Below are 22,159 nucleotides of genomic sequence, written 5' to 3'. Positions count from 1 at the left end.
CAGCAAAATAAACAGGGAGTTCACAAGCAAAGTAGTTTCCAGCTTAACTAGGGATTCCCAGCAATGAGCCCACAGAGCACTGGGCTGCTGAAAACCTGATTTCTGATGCTGTGTCACCCGGGGACAGAGCTGCCTGTGCTCCACTTCACTTTAAGACACTATTTGCACTAAACTCTCTGGGTCACAATACCTTGCTCACGGATTTCCTGGCTCACTGAGCTCTCTCTGTACCTCCTCCCCCCCTTGCCTGTGGGACCAGAGCGTGGCCACCCTGCCCTGCAGCCCAGCACCAAGCCCACCTGCTGCTCTGCCCACCAGAGGCTCCCTCAGCTTGGAGCTGACACAGCAGCACCAGGATGGTTCCCCCAGGCTGGATTGTCAACACTGGAAGGATCCTCTGCAGCTATTCCTAGGGCAACTGAACCACCTTACCCCCAAGCAAGACAAACCACCTCTGTTTTACCTGCAGACAGGTCGTTTGCCTAATAAAATATTGCCAAGGTCTCAAAGCAGCCCAGTCACTCAGACAGTGAAGTGCAAGTTCCTGGGAGGTGCTCCCAGCACTGCTGCTCCTCCAGAGCTGGGAACAAGGCACCCCTGCTTGGGATGGGGCCCCAACATCCACCCATCTTACCTGCCTCACTGGGACTGAGATGTGTTTGCTGGAAACACTCCCACTGAAATGGCTGGATAACAAGGTGGTGTATAAAGGAGACACTTTAGTCACAAACACCAGCAAGTCCTTCTTAAGTACTTAATCACTACAATGACCTTTCTGCAAAGAAAAAGACATTGTTACCTAGAAATGCACCTGAATGGCTGAGAACGTGTCTCCCAAAACACAGAGACTGGAGAAGCAGCCAGAATTACACTCATATTAATCATTAACAGCTTAACACAACCCAGAGATCTTCAGGAACTCTCCAGAAGGACACAATGTACACACTTTTATTTAAACGTGGCCATTTACACAAGAGCTGGAAGTTTGTTGTTTTTTTTTTTTCTCCTTACCCCCTCAGGAAACCTGTGTCCCTGGGTGTCAGAATTAGCACCTAGTGTTTATAAAGAAAATAAAGCCTCTGCAGTATTATTGGCTGCAAGCACTGGTCAGATCCTAAGCAACCTGGGTGCAGTGACACATGGATAGGCTAAATAATCTCATTTCTTGTCATCATCCAATGAGCTTGTTGCCCCTCCTCAGCAGGGGAGCTTTGGGAACTGCTCCTCCCCACCAGGAATGCAGAGTTGAGAGGCTAAATACAGCTGACAGGGGACAAATCACAGTTGTGGTCTGAAATTATTGCAGTGCAAACTTAAAGTAGCAGTGTTTTTAAAGCAGTGGAACATACTAGAGGTAGGTACCTTCCTCCTTGGTGGTAAGAATTCAACATTGCTTAAGAGCAGTTCCAGCTCATCTCATGAGCTTTATGTTAGATATCTCAGGTACACAAACACCTCATGGCAGACTGGATTCACTGGAAGATATTTAAAATTATATATAAAATGCTTCACAGGCATAAAAAAAAGTTATACTGCAAGAGGTTACTTTTTGGGGAATTAGTTATTATTCTTGACTTGAAATGCACCAATTAGACTTGGAGGGACATGAAGCCACATCTGCCTTGATGTCCAATACCTTAGCAAGGTAACTCCCCTTGCTGAAGGGAGTCCCTAAAGATCAGAAGACTGATGGTTGATGAACATAAAGTGCACTTTTCTGCTCAGAGCAATGGCTCATGCTTGTGAAAAGCAGCCTCTAATTCTATGAACTCACTTATCTACCAGGATTGTCAAAAAAAGCTATAAAGACCTAAAGCACTGATGGAAATTACCAGGCAATGCCAGAAAAGCAAGTCAGTCCTGGTGCAGCTCCTGCACCAGCCCCTCCCCTCCCCTGTCTGCTCCACACTGTGACCACTTCAGTAAAAATCCCTCCTTCCTGAACCCTGGCTCCACATTCCCCTCCCAGGTACCACTGCCAGCACTTCCTGCACCATTGGAGGCCACCAGGGCTACTGAGACAGCAGAGAACCTTGACATGAAGAAATGTCACATTTTAAATAGCACTTTTTTTCTTTTTTTTTTTCCAGAGCAGATGGAGATGAGCATCAAGTTTTCCAATCATGACCATGTCCTCTCTGACTGCAACTCCCCAGTGAGACCATCGAGCTCACTGAGACACCAGCAGCTTGTCTGCCTTCAGACTGCAAAGAGTAACTGGAAGGTGCTCAGATGGACACTCTTCTATCACTCCCACCCATACATAAGAGGTCATGCAGAGCTGAGACATTAGATTTTAAATCTATTTACAATATTACACATTTTACAATATATATTTCATCTTTACAGCTACAGAATAACTTCAGACTAGCACTGGGACCTCTCAGATGTCTGCTGGAACTGCAATGTTTAAGTTAAACTAATCATTAAAAACAAGTGCATGCCTAGAAGGAAGCTTTCAGGAAAGATGTCTATGAACTAGTGTTGCTTAAAAATTATACCAGTTTGTGTAGAAAATTTAAATTCAGTTCAAAAAACCCACAAAAGCCTAATAGAAATCTACTTGACTAAAATAAATACAATTCATTACACTTAACAAAAAAAAAAAGGTACCTTTAAAAATGTACTGATTCAAGCTCATCTGATTTTTATTTTAGCCTTAAATTTACTTCCCTTCCCAAGTAGCAGACAGCACTAGGTGAGGAGAATGATGCTTTCCAAAGTTAACACTGATAATTATCCTGCATAAACCTGAGGCTGCAGTGGTGGGGGCAGCTTGTCATTCTCCACATTTTCAGAGTCAATAGCTGCCAAGGCTTGACCTTTTGGCTTTATTTCTAATGGATATTTCTCAACAATATCTTGGACTTCCTTTGTAATCCCATCAGTCCAATCTATTAAGTCTTTCTCAAGCTTCTTGGCTTCACTGACAATTCTTTCCTGTCTCTCATTCAGCTGAGACAGGAGGTCTAAGTTCTTGTACATTTGCTTCACACCCAGGCACACATCAGGTGAGAAACTCTCAGCTTCTTGCTTCTTGGGTGATGTCTGACCAGTCATGAACCGATCAAAATCTTCTTGGCTCAGGTTCAGAGACTGAGCATCTAGTTTTTCAATGAAGGCCACAGCACAGCACTGCAAACAGAACAGAGATGAAGCATCACTGGGAGCTGCAGGCTTCAGCTCAGGTGTTCTACCTTTTTGATCCTGCTGTTAGACCAGTACATGGTTATTTTATTTAATGCCTCGACAGGTGGCCCCTAAGGAGCTTTCCCAGAAGGTCAGTATAGCACAGTTCTCATGCCTCTCTCCTCTCCCCAAGTCTGAAATAGTCAAAAACTCAGAGAACGACACAGGAAGACACAACTTCACCTGGACTGGACTGACTGGGTGACATCCATTACAGACCCCAGGGCCACTGCATTTTGGGGGTGAGAGACCAGAAAGAAGAGACAGCTGGACAAGAGCACTATATTAATAGTTAATAATCTGATCTGCAGATGTTTGCTAAGCTGTCTACTCATTTTCTGAAGGGGGAATCTCAGGTGCTCACCTTACCTTGCAGATGCTCCTCCTACTGAAAGGAATTTCTAACATCCCAAGTATTTCATTCAACTACGTATTTTTGAGAACTGCTTTATGATGAAATGCAGAGAAGTCACATTCATCATCATAATTCCTTCTAATATAAACAAATATGATAAGGAAAGCAAAGCACTGAACTGGTCTGGAAAGCAGAGAAGGAAGAGAAAGGAGACACAGCAGAACTTGCTGTGCTCTAACCTCAACCACTGTTAAAGAGTAGCTTCAACCTTCCTTCTATGCCATGCTGTGCTTGCCTGGAAATTCCTACACCCAAATACAAACAGCAGCACTATTCCTGAACTCACCAGGTTGGTAAAATAGTAGCCATCTTCTCCTGTCATTAACCTGCTGGGGTTACAGAAGCGAGTGATGTACTGGATGTTGGACTGCAGGCGGGGGGGGTTGCCCTTCAGGACAATGTAGATCAGAGTTGGAAGGAAGTCATCAGCAGAGGCTGGCTCATTTTTTGTGATTTTAATAGCATTAAATATGTGCTTGCTGCACTTGGTGATGCATGCTAATTTGTCACGAGGGACACGCTTGGAATCCATTTCAATAATATCTGTAAGATAAAACAGTTCCAGTCACTGAAGCCCTCTCAGACACCTGGATGACTATGGCACTTACTGGACAATACCAAAATGGCATCATTTTAATCTGTGGTGCTTGCTGTTCCATTGAATTATCTGTGTAGCAACCTTCTCTTGGTTTAGTCCAAGCATTTCTAATACAGCAGGCAAGCCTGAACTCTTCTGTGCCAGAAAAACTCCTCCTGCCCCACAGCTGATGCACTAGCCCAAAGCCACACAGACCATTGCAAACCCAAAAGCCTGGACCCTCTGCTGCAGAAAATAATCTCTGTGAACAGCAGATCTGAAATCCAAAGTTATAAATGTAAAATTCATGGCTCACAAACCTGTAATTGCTTTTACAACCAGATCAGAGACTTCTGGAATTTCTTCATTGACAGGAACACACAGCATTTGGGGAGTTACCCAGTGCAAGGCCCTAGGAGAAGAAAAAAATGTTGAACCCTTCTTGCCAGTAACATTCAGGTGTTTGGAACCAGCTGCCTCTTAACTCAGTGCACAAGGAGTGCTTTGTGGGAACAAGGCACCAGGCCAGTAATGAGCCAGTTTATTCCACTGCAGTCATTTATTTCCAGAAAAAATATTTTCTGGGTTTTTTTTTTTTTTCTGTAACTTCACAAAATCACACCACGAGCTTTCTTAGGGCAGTAGCTTTCATGATTTGTTCTTGTCATTCCTCCTGTTTCTTTAAGTGTTTTTAACTCTTTCTGGTTAAAAAGCTTGACATTTTTGCATGCACTACAGAAGATTTTCAACAGGCTTGACTCAGAGCTCACTCACAGGACTGTGGGTTACTCAGCTATTTTCCTTTCAGAGACTTACCTGATTCTCTTCTGCACAGCAAGATCTTTCTTCTCATCATCAGTTGTTTCAGGGCAAAAGACATATTTATACTGTCGAGTCATGATGTACTTTTCAATCTGATCCATTGCTTTCTCCACTTTCTCAGGGGGCACTGAAAGGTACAAAAGCCCACCCCCAATACAGTAAATAAAGATTCTGTGGCTCTTTAGATATAATCTATTTTTTAAAATCTGTTTTTTATATATCTATTTTTATATATCTTGGTCATCTCACCAAACCAGTGCTATGACTGGAGTCAATAAATGGATGTACCTGGAGTATTTCCACTCTTCACAGCAGCAGCACAAATGCAGAGAACACCAGTGACATGGCAAAGGAAGCCATGAAGCACATTAATTTAGCTAATTCAACACACAAACTAGGAACAGCTGCCAGTAACTTATAAAAATATTCCTCAAAAATACAATACAGTGAGGTCTTCCAAGTCCTCTGCTCCTGTTTATGTCTAAAAAAACAATGATCCTTGGGTATGTTTCAGCTGTGCCACTGAAACATCACAGACACAGAAACAACCCCCAGCAGAAACACTCCCCTCTCACCAGCTTCTCGTGCATCACAGTGTGATGTCACCCACAGCCTGTTAATTAGGTTGAGGCTTCACAATCAACCTCAGTTTGAAACAAAGAGTTCTGAATTTAAAACGAAGCGAAAGCAATTCAGCCACGTTTAATTGAGTTAAAACCAACAACAAACAAATAACTGTAAAAACAAATACTTTAGACTTCAAAACTTCACAGAACTGGGGCTGCTGGGGGGAGCTCCTACTGCAGCCCTGGAATCTGTAAACAGCATCTCTGAAAGCTGGTTGGGAAAGCTTTGTTTTGCTTGAGAATGCAAGGGGCTTTACCCTGAAAACACCACTTTCCCAGCAGCAGGAGTGAGGAAGAGGAACACGGTACCTTTCCAACGTGTCTGTAACTTCTCTGCTACATTTTGATAGAAGTCCTGGGCACATTCAGATTGCTCCTCAATACTCAAATCCTGTAACAGAAAACTGCCTCAGTGTGGATGTGTGGGGCTGCAAGGCCTCAGCTGGTTTGGTTTTGGTGCAGTAACAGTCTGAGAATGCAAATGTATCCTCAGAGGGGTTTACGTTGGCTAAATTAAATTCAAAGCTATGAGAAACCAAGGCATTCTGGCTCTCTGGTGTGTGGGAGACTTGTTGTTACTTGCTGAAGAGATGTTGGTTGGCAATGGACTTGGAAGGTGCAATGTCATTCCCCCCAAGACACCCCTGAGAAGGGGTGGGTAAACAGTGCAGGCCATAAAGCACAAAGCTCCCCATTTTGCTTCTGCAGCTTTTAAAAACATGATGTACCACAAAAAACCCAAGAACATAAATCATGTACTGGAATGAACCCCTACACAGCAAACACTTCCAGTGGTAAAGTTACTATGAAATATATTCACAGTATTATTTGTGGAACAACATTGTCTCTTGAGCATGAGCTGAGCTCCTGAAGAACATAATGGAGGCTTGAAGGGTTAAAATTAACTTTACTGACCAAGTCACTTTTCACTATTAAATGGCAACTTGAGTCATACATTAAAAAAATAAAATAATAATTTACTTTCTGAATTCTCTAAGGCCAAAAACTAGACAGTGCCCTGAACAGCAAGTCTCAGCTCTGATGGCAACACTGCATCACAGGCAGCTTAAGCCAACTGTTTTCTTTTTGACTGGCACAAACTACCAAGGACCTAGGAAATGAGAGCAGCTTCAGTGCATTATCTTCACAAACTCTACGCTCAGAATCAATCAGTTCTAAAAGAAAAAATACTTCAAGATGTTTTCGAGGTGGAGGGCATGTAAGATTCCATCACAACTCCCTTTAAGTTCCAGTTCAATTTGAAGATACTATTTGAGGAACTCCATATTAAATAGGAAAGGAATGGGAAGAAGAAAAAAAAAAGTGTTGTGCTGATTATTGACTCATTTCAACCACAGGTGGCACTACAGGCACCCTAGTATTTCAGGAACATTACATTTTTATATCGAGAGTATTTTTATTATTCCCTATTAATAAAAAAGCTCAGTCAAGTTCCCCTTCCCCAAAGAAAAGCTGTGGGTTGATACTATGTTATCTATGCAACTTCTTAGACTTAAGACAGCTAAAAACTCATGATGTCATAATTTCCATGTGTTGTATTTATCCGGAAAATGGTTTGTTCAACAAGACATTTTATCTTTCAGAAGTAATTTATTCAGGATGCAAAGGAAAGTTCTCTCCAGACACCCAAGATATTGGGGCTTGGGGGTTTCCTTAGTCACACACCACACCAAGAAGGCACACTCAGAATTTAAGCCTGCCACCAGCTGGTCCCTGCCTGAGCAGAGCAGCTGAACACTCCTGGACACAACAGGTAAAAAAATAAACTGCTGGATAAAGAGAAGCATTTTCTCCCTCTCTCCCCAGTTTCCCCATTTTACTTGTGTAAAAGGCACACAAAACTTACCGGTTTATGATTCATTGTGTCCAAAAATAGTTTACACTGCTTATAGATATCTTGTCCAGGTTTATGGTACGTCTTGAGAAACTCTATGAACTCCTTGGACACGCGGTCGGTCTCGATGCTGGCCTGCCTGTTAATGGAAGGGCTGGGAGCCTTGGCTTCCTGGATCTCTGCTGGCAAAGTTTGGGCACACCAGGTTAGGTATTTCACACTGATGGATTGATTCAGCAAGTATTTAATGTGCATCAAGACTTCAGGGTGTTTTTTCTTCATCCATACAGATGAATAAGCATTTATTTCTCCAGGTTTATCAGGGAAATGCTGGATGTTACTAAGCAGAGCTCTAGGAAACCTTCCACTGCAGTGACACATTTGTAGCCATTTACACCCATTTACACCAATGGCCTCTTAGCAAATCAGGTCGGGTTTCTGGTTTCTGACCTTTTCATTGCCACATAAGAAATCTCCACGTAAGGTCACGGCTTCCAGATGGGATTCTGCAGCAGTTAAGGATGATGGAATGGTCCCTTTTCCATTCTCCCTCACCTTTACACTCCTGCTCCTTGCACCAACACAAGTATTGACTCAACTGGCCCACGAGCCAGCTCAGGGAGAGGCAGTTTGGGGCAGCCCCAGGCAGAAATCAGTGTTTCTTAGGGGGTTCTTTCCCAGCTGGGTCAGCTCCCCAGGTTGCCCTCCTGCAGGTGACAGGAGCAGCCAAGACATGGGAGCAGGAGGCTGGTGCCAAGGCAGCCACCCCCCCTGGGCCACCCTGGGTAAATAATGAGGGTAAATGAGACCCTGGCCACGTGTGTTTCAGCAGGAGCAGAAGCTCCACAGCTGGTGAGGGAAGAGCCCAGGGGGAGGCAGAGCTCAGGCTGCAGCCAGCACTGCCTGCAAGGTCAGAGCTGCCCCCATCTGTGGGGGTTCCACACACACACACACACACCCCCCTCTGCTTTTCCAAGGTGCACCTTGCAAGTTAACTGCACTGATCCAACAGCTTCACTACCCACGTTTAGTTCACCCACCTTTCAGCTTGCCAGCCAACACTGCTCAAAATGAAGGATTGAACAGAGGTGATGGAAATGAACATGATGAAAAGCAAGCAGCAGAGAGACAGAAAACATGAAAACATCCATGATAAATGTGACACAAACATATCTTTCAGTCTGAAAATACTAACATGCACCACATAAAAATAGCCCTTGTTTCAGTAAGCATCCATGCAGAACTCCAAAAGAAAAGGAGGTAAATGGGATTAGCATGTTGAAGTTGGTGAGTTTAGTTTGGACTTGAGGTTGCTTACCAGGGTTGGGGTGTTTTTGCTTTTTGAGAGCTCCAGCCCTGCAGTAAATTCACACCTGCAGGATTCAGTCACTAACACTGACCACCTGTCCAAAGCACAGGACTGGTTATGACCCCTGCACCTCAGCACAACCTTCTCTGGGCAACAGCTTGGTCAGGGAACATTAGAACATTTATGCTATTTAAGTTATAAGAACAGAAAAGGTTTTAAAAATATTTAAGTTCCACCTGTAGCAATCAAGGTAGAGAGTGCAAATCAATCTCTTTCCTAGTTACACAAGAACAGCTTTTCCAAAGTGGTTTCCTCCAATTTTCTTTATACTCAAGGCTCCAAGTGGAAAGCCTGGACAGCAGCAAGCAGTGCTCCAGCTGGATTGCAACCATGACTACATGTTGATCTAAATTTGTCACATTTAATATTACATAATCAGTAAGGAGGGAACATAGATTTGAATAACAACCCAACCAAGCACAGCACACTTCTGAAAGGCTAAAATCTAGGATTTTTTTTCCACAATTAATTACTGACTTCATTTTAAGGAACAGCTGAAGATTCATTTACTTATGTCAACATTAAGTTCACTGTATTATAAACACAATAAACCTCATCCTGCTACTTGACCTTAAGGAATATTAGTGTGATGTTTTCAATCCCAAAATGTATTTATTTTTTTTTTAGATACTAGAGGGATGTTGTCAGCAGAGGCAGGTGACTGGTCATGTAGGCACTAAAAACTTGAATGTTAGAATGAACTGTCTCTTCAATGAGTCATAGGAAGAACTACAGGTAGTCACTGAGAAATGTTGAAACTTGGTTAATCTCTGTGTGAAAATCCTGACTTCAGGAGGATTAATCTGTACAAAATGCACTGATTACCAAGTGCTGCAAGAACAAATGTACTTGCAGCAGCAAAGTATTTTCAGCTGCCTCGTGTGCTCTGAAAGAATTAAGTCTATCTAAAAAGAAGCTGATGACAGAAAAATTCCATCTGAAGAAGTTAAAGAGAACCTAGTGGAGGTGACAGGCTGAAATGAAAAGAAAGGATCACCTTCACAAAGAATAAACACTATTTATATTATCATCTTTCTCAAGGCACTCCACAAGACTGCTAGCTGTCACAGCAGAACACCAGCACTCCAGGGGTTCACTATGGTTGTGCCATGGTCATGGATCTGAGGCCAAGAATATCCAAATAAGTGTTGTCCTTAGCCCTTCTCCACACACCCATTCATCATCCTCATATAATTTGCAAATTGATGCTACATGTTCCAATTTATTTAGTCAGCTGAACACATCAGAACTGCAAATAACACTGACAAGGCCCTAGAGCTGTTTGCATCAAGGGCTCAGGTGCCCTTGTGGTTTAAATGAAACCAGGGTGTTTGCTCTTGATGCGAAACTGTCTTCTCAATTAAAACAACCAACGTGGAGATATGTTGAGAATGAAAAAGTTCTTTCAGTGTGAACTACTAAATTTAACTAGTTTCAATTTATAAGCACATTTATAATGGCAACCTGGAACTCTTTTTTGAGAAAAATATGAAGCAGCACAAAATATTTTTTTGGGGACACACACTGCATAATCCTTCATGTGTCACACCAAGGCAGAGCTCAAAGAAGCTTCAGCTTTGTTCCTACACTCTCCCTGCCAAAAAGCAAAGAATGGGTTTAGAGATTCAAGTTCACTTGAAATGCTGGACTTGCTTTTTTTTGGTGTCAATATCCAACAGCAGCAGCTACAACTGGCACAACCCTAGTTTGTATCTTGCAAAGCCCAACTAAGAAGTAAGCTCACTACAGCCAAGCAGACAGCTTGCTCAAGCTGTGCTGCGTTACCTTCAGAAGGGGAAGCCAGTTCCCAGGAGGGAGTAAAAATCTCCTTCAAATCCCTGAGAATGTTATCAGCATTTCGCTCCCTCCCGGGCTGTCCTTGCTTAGCGACTTTCTCTTGAGCCACTGAAATAAAGGCAAAAGCAGCAGGACACCAAGAGCAGGAGCATGTCGGGAAAGGTGGTGAAGGGGACAAAAAAAGAGAAGATGGAAAGTGAGAAAAATGAATGTAAAATAAACTCTTTAATACACAGCTGCTGCCCATGCACCAAGACCAATTCTAAGATGAAATTCAGACATATTTAAAGTTTCTTATTAAGGAAAGGCATTGCCTGTAAGGCTCAGATACATTCATGTTGCTTTTTCTTCTTCTAGAGCACCTCCTCCAGAGTCTAGGAGGAGGTCTTCTGCTTCCTGCCCATGTCAGCCAGTGCTGTGCAAAGGCACCAGTGCCATTCACCATCCTCACTTGCACCTCACACTGCAGAATGAACCAACCACAAGGGTGATATTCACAACCCACAAGTGCATAAGCACTTCCTTTCATATTCTTTGTCCTTTAAAGGCACCCTGCTTACACATTCCAGCTTCCCTGTTCAAGCTGCTGAAGTGATCTATTATGGCTGCATCCCCTGGTATTTCATATCAGCATTTCTATCACTCCTGGACACAGCAGCTTGCTGGAGGTGTCTGACAGCCAGTACCTTCTCTCCTGCTCTCTGCAGGAAGAGTTCCTGCTCTTCAAGTCCTGAACCACAGTACCACATTGTGGTGGGCTCAGGAATCTAGCAAGAATGTGCACCATACAGTGCAGTGGCAGAGCACCACCAGGATTGCATGTATCCCACAACTAACACCACCACAGCCACAGGTTTAGCAGTGCACTGTTGTATTTAAAAGATTGTTTGGCACCACCAAAAGCTCATGGTTTTCTGTTTCAGCAAGATTTCACCTATAGCAATTGCTCTCCAGCAGCATCATTATTCCAACTTTGTAAAAGCAAGTCACAGAAAATTACCCTTCCTTGTAATAAAATATATCTGTCAAAAAAACTTCTTAACATGTTGTACAGAACTGTTAAAATCAAAGGAGAAAGTTACCCTTCTTAGCTCCTGTTCTGGAAGAAGCAGTGAAGAACTTCTTCACAGTAGTGACCTTTCGTGTCTTCTCATTGGTTTTCTTCTCTTCAAACTTTGAGAAGGTCAGTGACTGTGCCCCCTGGGTGCTCTGACTACTGGCATATGCTTCTTCCTCCTCACGCTGAAGCCTGGAATTAGAAAAATGGAGGTCTAGTGTAAGTGCTTATAAACAGCACAAATAAGCTAATTTCCTGTGCAAGAAATCAATTACCCATTGGATGTGCTAATTCTCTTCATCTCACCCATCTTCATGTCTTGCTTCCTATCCCATCTCCCTTCATTTTTTTATATCACTCTTCCCATGTTGCAATGGTGAAGGTGAGGGAAAGCTTAAGATGGCCAGGGAGGGTTAAACAGGAAGGTGAAGAGGGAGGAGACTGCTATCACTCACAGCTGGAAATGACACAGAGGGCAGCTGTAGAATGAGTGTAAAAGTTTCTCAGGCAGTGGATAATGCTCTTACTTTCTACCCAAGTCCAACAAAAAGCAGTTGTAGGTGCTCTTACTTTCTCACTCAATCACAGATTTCTTCCAACCCCCATTTTCAGGGTGAAGCATTTATCACACCAGGAAAAGTGGTCTGTTTTGCAGAAAACATGTGCTTAGACAAATTACCTAACTATTTAAAGCTAAAGCTTTGATGCTTTTGGGTTTAATGAATGACCACAGACAAGACTAAAACCATTTTTTATTCAGAAGCTGGAATGTAAAACCATTGTGCTGGCTACACTCAAGACAATAACTGTGGTGTCCAGAGGGAGAGGTCTTTTAATCACTTTCACCCTCCCAACTTCTAGTTAGAATTACTGGTTTCAGTATGCAAATCAGGTCAAATTAGTTGTTGGGAGGTTGGGGGGGCTGTTTACATTTGTTACTTCACAGACTTTCTTTTGAAACCTTTTAAATCAGAAGGCCATAAATATTCATTTCCTTGCACCAAAAGGAAGATTTAAATTCCTGCTGGAAAGGTCACATTTGATAGCTGATGCAGCAGCTCAGCCAGAGCAAACAGGACTAGAAAACAGGAGGCAGGAATAGTGAAGCCACCCCAGTGCAGAAGGTGAAAGAACAAGGAGGGCTCTTTACCGCTCCGCCAGCTCCCAGTCCTCCTGGATCTGTTTCTGCCTGGCTTTATGATATTCCTCCCTCCAGCACTTGGAGCAAAACCCCTGCCAAGCTGGGTTGCCATAGTAACCACATCCCTTCTTGCACAGGAGCTCCGACTGATCCACGTGAATTCCTCTGCGTTCAGATTTCAGGCTCATTTTCTTCCTGTTTAAAGAGAACAGGGTTAGAGACAGAAACGTGAGAAGAGCCTGCAGGAAACCGTTCACTTGGAAGGCTTTTCTTTTGGAAAGAATCACCTCTTTGCACTATTTAATAGTTCCACAGCAACAAAAGAAAGCTGCACAGCTGTCATTACCATAGTTTTCGACTATAGGAAGTAACAGCTATTCTGTTCCAAGTGGAATTATGTAAGATCAACCATTTTAAGAGACTGATATTGTTTAGCATCTCCCATTCATCTGAACAAGTCATTTTCAGTACATGGGAAACACATGATTTTCTCTGAGGGGGGAAGAAAACAAATATTCCGTTTTATCTACATATTAAGGCTCCTCCTACTAAAATCTTTCCTATCTCTGAAAGAAGTAACGAGTTTCTAAAAATAATCTAAAAATAGTTTCATTGTGGAGACCTGTATATTAAGGGAGTCAGTTTCTTAATGGCATAATTTCTAGAGACACATTTTCTCACTTCTCTAGAAGCAGAGCAGCTGCACACCCTCTTGTCTTTCCCACAGAGATGTCTGACAGGTAAGCAAACACTAATGTCCTCCTGTAAAGCAAAATGAAAAAAATAACTTGATTTTAAAAATCTGAGAGACCTTTACTTCATTCCTGATACGGATCAATTAAAAGAGAAAAAAAAGAAATACACTGCCTCCACAAAAGTCTTTTGGTTTCTGTACTATTTCCTGATCCCTCAGGTAAGGTCTTCATGTTGAGTATAATGGCACCACACCTCCTGACTGACAATCCATCAGGCAGACAAGAAATTAAACATCAAATATTTGTTGACTGCACAGCCTGGGATGGAACCTGCATGTGGGCAGTACTTGGAAACAGCCCATTCCCAAAACCTTCCAAAAAGAATGGGGAAGCAAAACTGTGCAACTCTTTAGCTGCTCCTGACCCAGTCTGAAGATCACTTCCCAAGAACAGGAGCTGCAGAAGCATTTTGATTAGAGACTTGCACTGCAAGTCTGGAAACTAACTACTGGGAAAAAACCACCATGCACAAACTTTGCAATATGGCCATTAATGGTAGGGCTGAGCAGTCTGAGTGCTTCCCCTGCAAACTCCAGGGATCTATAAAGACATAAAAAACATTCTCATAACACAAACTTCAGGGAAATTTTACACTGATCTCTAACAGCCAAGGAAAGCCCACCCCTGATCCTACCACACGGGAGTAAGTTACAACAGTTCTGCAGTGCAGCCTGGAGGCCAAGCTCCTGAACTCGGGTGTCTGGTTCTCACCCAGCAGCACTGGGCTTCAGACACTCAGATATTTTGCAGACTAAAGGAGAGGAATGAAACACCTGAACTTGCTTCTACCTCACACCAACTTCTGGCTTTCTGGCAGCTGAAGAGCACACTCTGTTCTGTGCCACCTTCACTGTCTCAGCACAGACACACAAGGATTAACTTTCTGCATCCACTGAGCTCTAAGCACGTACTTAGTGCCACCATCACCTCTGGCATCCTGCTAGTTCCTTGTGTATATCAGAACTAAAAATAAGGGCTCTGTTTAGTGTTCCTTGTGTATATCAGAACTAAAAATAAGGGCTCTGTTTAGTGTCAAAGTACAGCAGCTTTCCCTGGAAGCAAAGCAGGTCTCTTAGGAGCAAGAGTTATTTATTATTATTATTATAATCATCATCGTTGTTATTGTTAGTACTGTTAGTGTCATTGTTATTATTCTTATTGTTATTTTGCTTTCTTTCAGGAGAGGTGAGTAAACAGCTGTGAAGCCAAGGCACCAGAAGACAAGCTGAGCTGCTGCCTCCCCTTCAAGTAGCTGCAATTGCAGTTTCAGAGGCAGGGACAAGAGAGGTCACCCTGAATCCACACAAAGAAATCCCACCTGCACTGAAAGCAGAGGATCCCCGTTTCCTTTAAAGACATGTGGCCATTATGAAAAAGCTTTCACAGCCAATTTGTGCAGATCAGCATTTATACTTTAATGAATGCAACAACTCAAGTTTTAATAAACAGAATATGAAAAATTCCATCTCAAGCCAACTTTCTGCACCATGTACTTAAGTCTTTTATTCCTAAAAACATTTTGTTAGATAGTTCTGATTGTCCAAAATGCCGGTTTTTTTCCTTTCTTCCCCTCTCTCCCTCCCCCTCCAGCTAAAGGTATATAACTCCTCATTTAAAGGTCAGCGACTTAATGTCTTTGCACAGTCACACCTCCTATTTTGCACGGTCAGACCTCTTATTTTCATTGCTGCCCTAAATGCATGACCTGTTCAAAGTTCATTTCTGAGTAACATAATCCAGAAGAAGGACAAACTTGTTGTTTCCCTGGAGCTGGAGAAGCAGGAACTCTGCACAGCTTCCAGCTGCCTGATCACTGACAAGTCAGGAGAACAAGAGTAAGGAAGGTAACAAACTTCTGCCTTAAAAAAAATAACCTAATCAACAAGGCCAATAAAGCACCAGAGGATGATAAATGAAATTAACCTGTACAATTTGGAGAGGTGAGTTGCACCAAACATCCCTTTTACAGATCTTCTATATCCCAATTAAAACAATTCCCAAGACCTCCAAGAAGCACCACGTCTCCCTCCAGCAGCAAACACCTGTGATTTACAGCATGCCCACACACTGCTGTGCTCACCAGCTGCTTCCAGTGCTTCTGCTGTGAATATATACAAATAATATGGAAGTGTCAGGGACACTTTCTACACACTTCCCCCCATGAACACTATGATAAAAACCTTTGTCTAAGCATTTCTGTACCAGAACTAGACCTCAAAGGTCAGTATTTATGTTAATTATACCTTTGAAAAGTCTAGAAAAAGAACAGGCTTAGTTATTAATTAATAAAATCCCTTTCCCCTTTGTTACTTGTTTGCAAGTAAAAGCTTCTTCCCTCCCATTCTCCTCCGAAATGGAGGACTGGAAAAGTCCAGCCCTGTTCCATGAGCAAGACCTTCACACTGCCCCAGCACTCGGTGAGTGCAGCTGCTCAGGGGGTCACTGGCAACACCTGCTGCCAGGTCCTGCCTGCAAACGGGGATCAGTTCTGGAGAACTGCAACATGGAGAGCTGCCCCATTGCTGGCAAGCAGTGCCTTTGTACCCCAGCTAACAGAGGACGAGACTGTGTGGCCACCAAAGAGCTCCTTGTCCCCCCCAGCTGCAGCCTCAGCACCCGTGGCCACATCCTGCTGCCCTGGTCCTGGGGTTGAGGTTTATTTTCCAAACTGCAGTGACCTGAGGAGCAGCATGTGCCCTTTGGTAGAGGAGGCATCTGAGAGATCTCATGGTAGATATAGTTGAAGGGCTGCAACCAAAGGTCTCTGTGACAGATCAGATCTCTTTCTGTAGCTTTTTCACAAGCATCTTAAAATACCTAGGTTTGTTATGGTGTCTAGAATGTGACAAAAGAACAACTATGGTTTAATTCAAAATTAGCTTTTTACTGGCTTCAATGCAATTCAATCTGCAGCTCTTGAATACATGTTCCTATCACCTCTTTTCTTGTTGTACTTTGGCTAATTTAAAATGCTCCTTTTTATTTAGCAGCATTTTGAGAACCTGCTTGCTTAGAGCAAATACTTGTTTAAAAGTGCAATACCCACTCAGAGGTTTCTTGTCCCTTGCTCACACCCCTAGATTTTTCCCATCAACTTTGCCATCCAAGAAGAATATCCAATAAACCATGGCTCTCACTTCAGAAAAGGGAAACACATAAAACTTTTGAAGAGGGATGAACCAGCTGTCTGTCCAGCAGTTCCTCTGTGACTCTATCAAAGCTGCAACTGAAAATGTCTGTGCAACCAGCTCAGGGTTTCAGTTACCACAGCCCTGGAAACAGACATCTCAGCCAAAACCAGAAAAACCAACTTTTCTGCAAAACCCTGCTGGCTGCAGCCACAGAAGTTTCACTCAGTCACATCCTTCACTCTGTCTTTGAAGACTGACTAAAGAAAACACAGAGAGAGTTAAGACACAGGAAACACGCATTTTGCTACAAGTATTATCAAAGAAAAAGAACCAAAGCTTTAAAGTCAGCAGGGGAGGGCAGGGGAGCTGGGGGAGAGCAGAGGGAAGAAGAGAAGTGTTTGTTTAAAGAAATGTTTTCCATTGCCCTAAAGGGCAACAGTTCTCATTGAATGTGGGTGCTTAATAAAACCTGTATTGTAGTTTTCAAGGATTTTGAGTCTCAGGAGCCCAAGATTCTCATGGGAAGCAAAAAGTATACATCTAAACCTAGGAGGAATTCCATCCAAGCATTTAGCCTTCAGGCAACATCTGTGGACTGCAACTTACAATGTTAATTCCCCACACATGGCTGGGAAACAGCCACTGCCACCAGAACACCAGCTACAACAGACACCAAAGCCCAGGACTAAAGACAAAACCTTCACAATGAGTGCTTTTTGCAGTTAACTATGGGATAAGTAAGGAGCTCCAAAGCTTGCCAAAACCTGATGATCTCTCATGATACCTTGATGTGGAGGCTGGTTACATAAAGCACAAAACTAGCTCTGCATTTCCAGCAGGCACTCCCTCCTCCAGTTATAAGCCCATAAATCCTTAGGCCTTTTTTGTCAGTATCCCATAATGGGAACTGAAGCAACAGCAACTATTGTTCCAGGACTTTGTATCTTTCCTACCTGACTCCAAGCTCTTGACAACAGCAAAGCTACTTTCTAACTTTCACACAGACCAGCTGAAAAAATTCATAGTAAGCTTATTAAAGCAGGTACCACAGAGCAATGAGCAAGTGCACTCTTAGCTTTCATGTGGCAGGAAAAAGGGGCTCCTTTCATCAGGGCAGGACCTGTACCTAAGGGCTGACTCAAGGCACCCATGGAAGAGACCACCCTCAGGTAACAGATTCTCTTCAGCAAGATCACTCAGATCACTTCCACAACACACTGGCGTTCCTAAAGACTGCAGACACAGCCCTGGCTTCAGGAAAAGCACTGTCTGTGAAACAAGGTTTAGAAGCAGTACAAATTTGTTACGACTTCAGACACCCCAGGCCTCTTTTCTTGCTCCTCTCAAACAGATCCCTGTGGTACTTCCCAGGGACTGGGTAAGCAGACACCCATCTTGTCACTGCAGGCTCCATCGCTGCCACGCCACAAGATAGGGACCTTTCATCAACTATTTATTAGTCCTGAATTGCTGAGGTCACCTTTGATGGAAGAGCTGGTTAAAAAAGCTCACATACCCAAGGTGAGTAGAAAGGAGTCTCATTTAATCAGACTACAGACACCTTTAGTAAGAGGTAATTGCAAGTAAATTATTACAAGCTACGAAAAACAATTTCTAAATAACTCTGCATGTTAAGCCTGGAAATTAAAGCAGTGGCCTTATAAGATTGTTCTGTAGCTGTACCCAAGTTCATTAAACAAACCTCAGACCAGGACAAGATTTCACATAACAGACTTGAAACAGGCAGGCTGGCAGAAGTGTGGAACTGCCTTGGACTTCTGGGAAGCTTATTTCAGCCCTGCACATTTCTGCCTATGAACAAAAAGCAAGTCTCCCGATGTTGTAACCCCTCCTTCTGCTTTCAGTTGGGCTGGTTTTGTTTTGTGGGTATTTTTACTCTCATCTCTTTATCTTACTCTGCTTCCTGAAATCAAGAATCTTCTCGAAAAGATCTTGGCACAACTCTTAGCAACAACTTCCACCAGTCCTTTCACCAGACTGAAGAGAACAGGATTTGGCTCTTCAAATCTTCGTAGCATTTAACAAACAACTTGCACTAATTCTTCTCATTAAAAAAAACCAGTGTGCTCCAAAGAGTGCCTGCAATGTCTGATGCAGTATCATGCACTGAAACTGGTCACTAATGGCCATCCCCAGGCATGGGGTTTTAGAGCAAGAAAAGAAGGAAACCTGGGAAAGTCTCCAAACTCACAATTCTTACAGTAACTGTTGCTGTTTTACATTTCACAGGTGCCTGAATAGTACCCCAGACTTCAGATCCAAAGAGCAGCAAGTTCCACCTAAAAGTGAATGAAACTTCAACTGTGTCCTTAATTTAATCTGTATTTATTCCAAAGAGCAACCACTGACCCAAATGCCACAACATTTTTAAAGAGCCATGTAAGTGTTGAAATAGAATGATTAATGTGTAACCCAAACATCCAGGCATGTAATTAGCAGAAAGGTAATTAAGCATGAGTTAATTTCCTCTAAAGGAAAGGGTGGAGCAATATGATCTAGGAGAGTCGAGAAGAGAGAGTAAAAAAGCCATGAAGACAGTTTCCAAATTTGGAAAGAACTATGGCTGCTGTCTCTGCAGAACAGACAGGATCAGTGTCACAGTTTTCATGTGCATCTTTCTTGCATTTCAGAAATTTCAACTCCAGCAGTTGTTCCCTAGTATAACAATATCTAAACAGTATACACAAACAGGAGAGGCTGCTAATTCATGATCCTGAAAAAATAAGCAGTTGTTAGCTGTGATGACAGACACACATCCTGATCAGCCCCCTGGAAACAACCACACTGTTTGGTCCTGTCACGGGGCTGGGGAAATTGCAGCCACTTCTGAAGCCTCTGAGACCTCCTGGCCACGAGGCTCCAGCACTGCCCACAGAGCTCAGCTCCCTTCAGCTCCAAGATGTGTTTTCCCCCTCACACGTCACTACAGACCTTAACCTACAGTTTTCTTTGTCCAGATCAAACTCCTAACTATTGCCCTCAGCAATGAGCACTCAGCTGGGACTCGGACTCATTCATGAATTAACAGATTATATTATCTCACCATCTACATGTGATTCGTAGCTGCACTTTTAGATGAAATCACAAGAAACATCTAAAAACCTGCCCTATATTGTTTGACTGGGAATTCAAGAATGTGAAGAGGATTATCTAAAACTTCTAAAAGCCTCCTCAGACACAGCAGCAACTGGATTCTACATGCTGTAGGTTTTTTTGCCAACATGCCAACCACACTCCCCCGGGTACAGAATAAAACTAAAATTGCCATAACCTCAGAGAAAAGCTTCAAAACATCTTCTGCACTTTGTACCTGACTTGCTACTGACAGCACATTAATTGGACTTCACAAGCACAATGTTTAGGTCTGGTTTTAGGTCACAAGTAGTCCATCATCGTAATAATAAAAAAGCAAGCACAATTAATAAAACAATATTTTAAGAAATCATGGACTATTTCAAGCTTGCAATCATAGTTTGTTGAGTAAAGTGATCTTATAAATTAGTATAATTGGCTTTATATTCCTACTCTTTCTTTCTGTCAGGTGTGTTTTTGTTTTTCTGTCAGCAAAGCATTTCACTGAGTTGCAACTCTTCCTAATCCTCTCTCCTGTAAAATGCTCATGTAACCATGTCCAGAAGGCCAACCCATCCAATTCCCAGGTAAAGCAGCACTCCCGGAAAACACTGTGTCCTTCTGCACTGATGGGTCATGAGCCTCAGAGGAGCCCCAGGTAACTGGAACACCCAGAGCTGCTCAGCACTCATCCCTGGGCACTGCCACGAGGAACTGGCACCACAGAAGGCTGCTTCAAAAACAGTTCCAGGACTATGAGGACAAACAGGAAAAACCACGGCAAAACCATGGCAAAACCGTGTCAATAATGGATGTACAGCACAACTCCCACAAAGCCTCCCTTTTTCCAACAGCTGTGCAGTGCTGCTGGTTCCCAGCCCTGGGCCAGATCAGGGCTCTACCCCCACCCTCACAAACTGATCTGAATCCTGCCCGGAACCCCCCTCCGGGAAATGCAGCCCCCAGCTGGCGGGGGATGGTGCCCCTGCCCCAGGAGCAGCAGGAGCTGGCTCAGCCGGGCACCGCTCCCTCGGCAGCTTTCGGTTGCTTCCAGGGCGGCCCCCGCCTCCCCACCCCCTGCACACAAGGTCCTCCCTTGGTGACAAACTCCCACAGAAGCGTCCAAAACCTGCTGGTCAGCACCGCAGACGGGCTCCAGGCTTCACCTAGCTGGAGTTCACAGGACTTGGAGCCCGGTCCCAGCAGCCGCCGTGCAGCACCGACACGTACGAGCCCGAACACCCTCCAGGAGCGGCGGGATTTGCGGAGTTACCAGAGACACCTTCACCCTGATGAGCTACGGGAACGTACTCACGGACTCCTGTATCTACGTGATGAAAACAACCCGGCTTCGGGAGCGGCACCCGGAGAAGGCTGCCGCGGGGAGCCGCTGTGCAGCCCGGCCCCGGCCCGGCGGGACCGGCCGCCAAGCCCCTCGGCGGGGCCCGGGACTCACACCCAGCCGGGACCGGCGGGGAGAGGGAAGGAAGGGGAAGGGAGGGTCCCCGAGAGCCCTGCCCGGCACCGCGCGGCGGGGACGAGGCTGCTCAGCGGGAGGAGCCCTCCTGCCCCCGGCCCGGGGCCCGCTCCCCGCTCACCGGCGCGTCCCGGCCGCCCCGCTCCGCTCGGCCCCGCTGCCGGAAGGGCGGCCCGTCGGTTCCGGGGCGGAGCCTCTTCCCGGAAGGAAGCGGGGCCGGTTGGGCGGGCAGAGCGGCCGCGGAAGCCCCGGCGCCCTCCTGCTCTGCCTCCACACCGGCTGGAGACAGATTGAGGAAAAACCTACGCGGTTTGTTTTCCCTTCCAGCGCCCTCTCCCTCCGGGCTGCACCGTCTTGTCCCCGCGGCCCGGCCCGGCCGCACGAACAGCTGCTGTTTGAGACGTGTTCCTCTTGCCTGTCACACGGACGGGGCAGTCTCGTGTGCTGGGTTCGGGTTCTTTCCTCCCACAGCTCAACACAGACATAGAATTGTAAGAGTCACAGGATCACGGAGCCGTCAAGGTTGGACAAGACCCCCGGGCAGGTAAGTCCAACCATCAGCCCCCCCCACCAGCTCCGAGTGACACGTCTGTGCGTGTTCTTAACACCTCCAGGGATGGTGACTCCACCGCTCTCCTGGGCAGCCTGCTCCAATGCTTGACCACTCTTTCAGTGAAGTCATTTTTCCCAATATCCAACCTAAACCTCCCCTGGCACAACCGGAGGCTCCTCTCACCCTAAAAGAGGATGATGCAGCTGTGAAAGCAGGGATGGCTTTAGCAAGACACACAGACAGCAAGGAAAGGGCTATTCCAGCATGTCAGTTGTGCCAGGAACACCTCTGAGCACAGCCAG

General features: G+C 44.5%; 2 protein-coding genes across 15 annotated transcripts in view; both read right to left on the bottom strand.

The window, feature by feature from the left end:
- KCTD7 (potassium channel tetramerization domain containing 7) overlaps positions 1–22,159 on the bottom strand; it is a 133,072-nt gene that overhangs the window by 101,148 nt on the left and 9,765 nt on the right. The gene's annotated exons all lie outside the window — the stretch shown is intronic.
- Positions 931–21,502, bottom strand: RABGEF1 (RAB guanine nucleotide exchange factor 1). Of its 14 annotated transcripts, XM_051636016.1 has the most exons (12): positions 21,426–21,490; positions 20,957–21,154; positions 12,858–13,043; positions 11,733–11,899; positions 10,639–10,758; positions 8,525–8,545; positions 7,497–7,666; positions 5,939–6,020; positions 4,998–5,130; positions 4,502–4,593; positions 3,891–4,147; positions 931–3,135 (listed from the first exon to the last, which is right to left on the bottom strand). In XM_051636016.1, the coding sequence occupies exons 3-12, from the start codon at positions 13,034–13,036 to the stop codon at positions 2,737–2,739; spliced, it is 1,620 nt and encodes a 539-aa protein (XP_051491976.1). In that variant the 5' UTR covers positions 13,037–13,043; positions 20,957–21,154; positions 21,426–21,490; the 3' UTR covers positions 931–2,736. The 14 variants fall into 14 exon arrangements, with proteins under 14 accessions (XP_051491976.1, XP_051491975.1, XP_051491985.1 ...); XM_051636015.1 differs by lacking the exon at positions 20,957–21,154 and having other exon boundaries at positions 21,426–21,502; XM_051636025.1 differs by lacking the exon at positions 21,426–21,490 and having other exon boundaries at positions 21,139–21,355.

Source organism: Apus apus, chromosome 18 (genome assembly GCF_020740795.1).
Source record: "Apus apus isolate bApuApu2 chromosome 18, bApuApu2.pri.cur, whole genome shotgun sequence".
Lineage (NCBI taxonomy): Eukaryota > Metazoa > Chordata > Aves > Apodiformes > Apodidae > Apus > Apus apus.
Note: the sequence above shows the minus strand (reverse complement) of the source record. Positions and strands in the feature narration are given on the sequence as shown.

Excerpts from the sequence above, each read along its gene's own strand:
- RABGEF1 (XM_051636015.1), bottom strand. The coding sequence starts at position 13,036 with ATGAGCCTGAAATCTGAACGCAGAGGAATTCACGTGGATCAGTCGGAG. Across the intron at positions 10,759-11,732 it reads CAGAACAGGAGCTAAGAAGG|TGGCTCAAGAGAAAGTCGCT; the intron begins GTAACTTTCTCC and ends CCTTTATTTCAG. Across the intron at positions 4,148-4,501 it reads GGTTGTAAAAGCAATTACAG|ATATTATTGAAATGGATTCC; the intron begins GTTTGTGAGCCA and ends TTTATCTTACAG.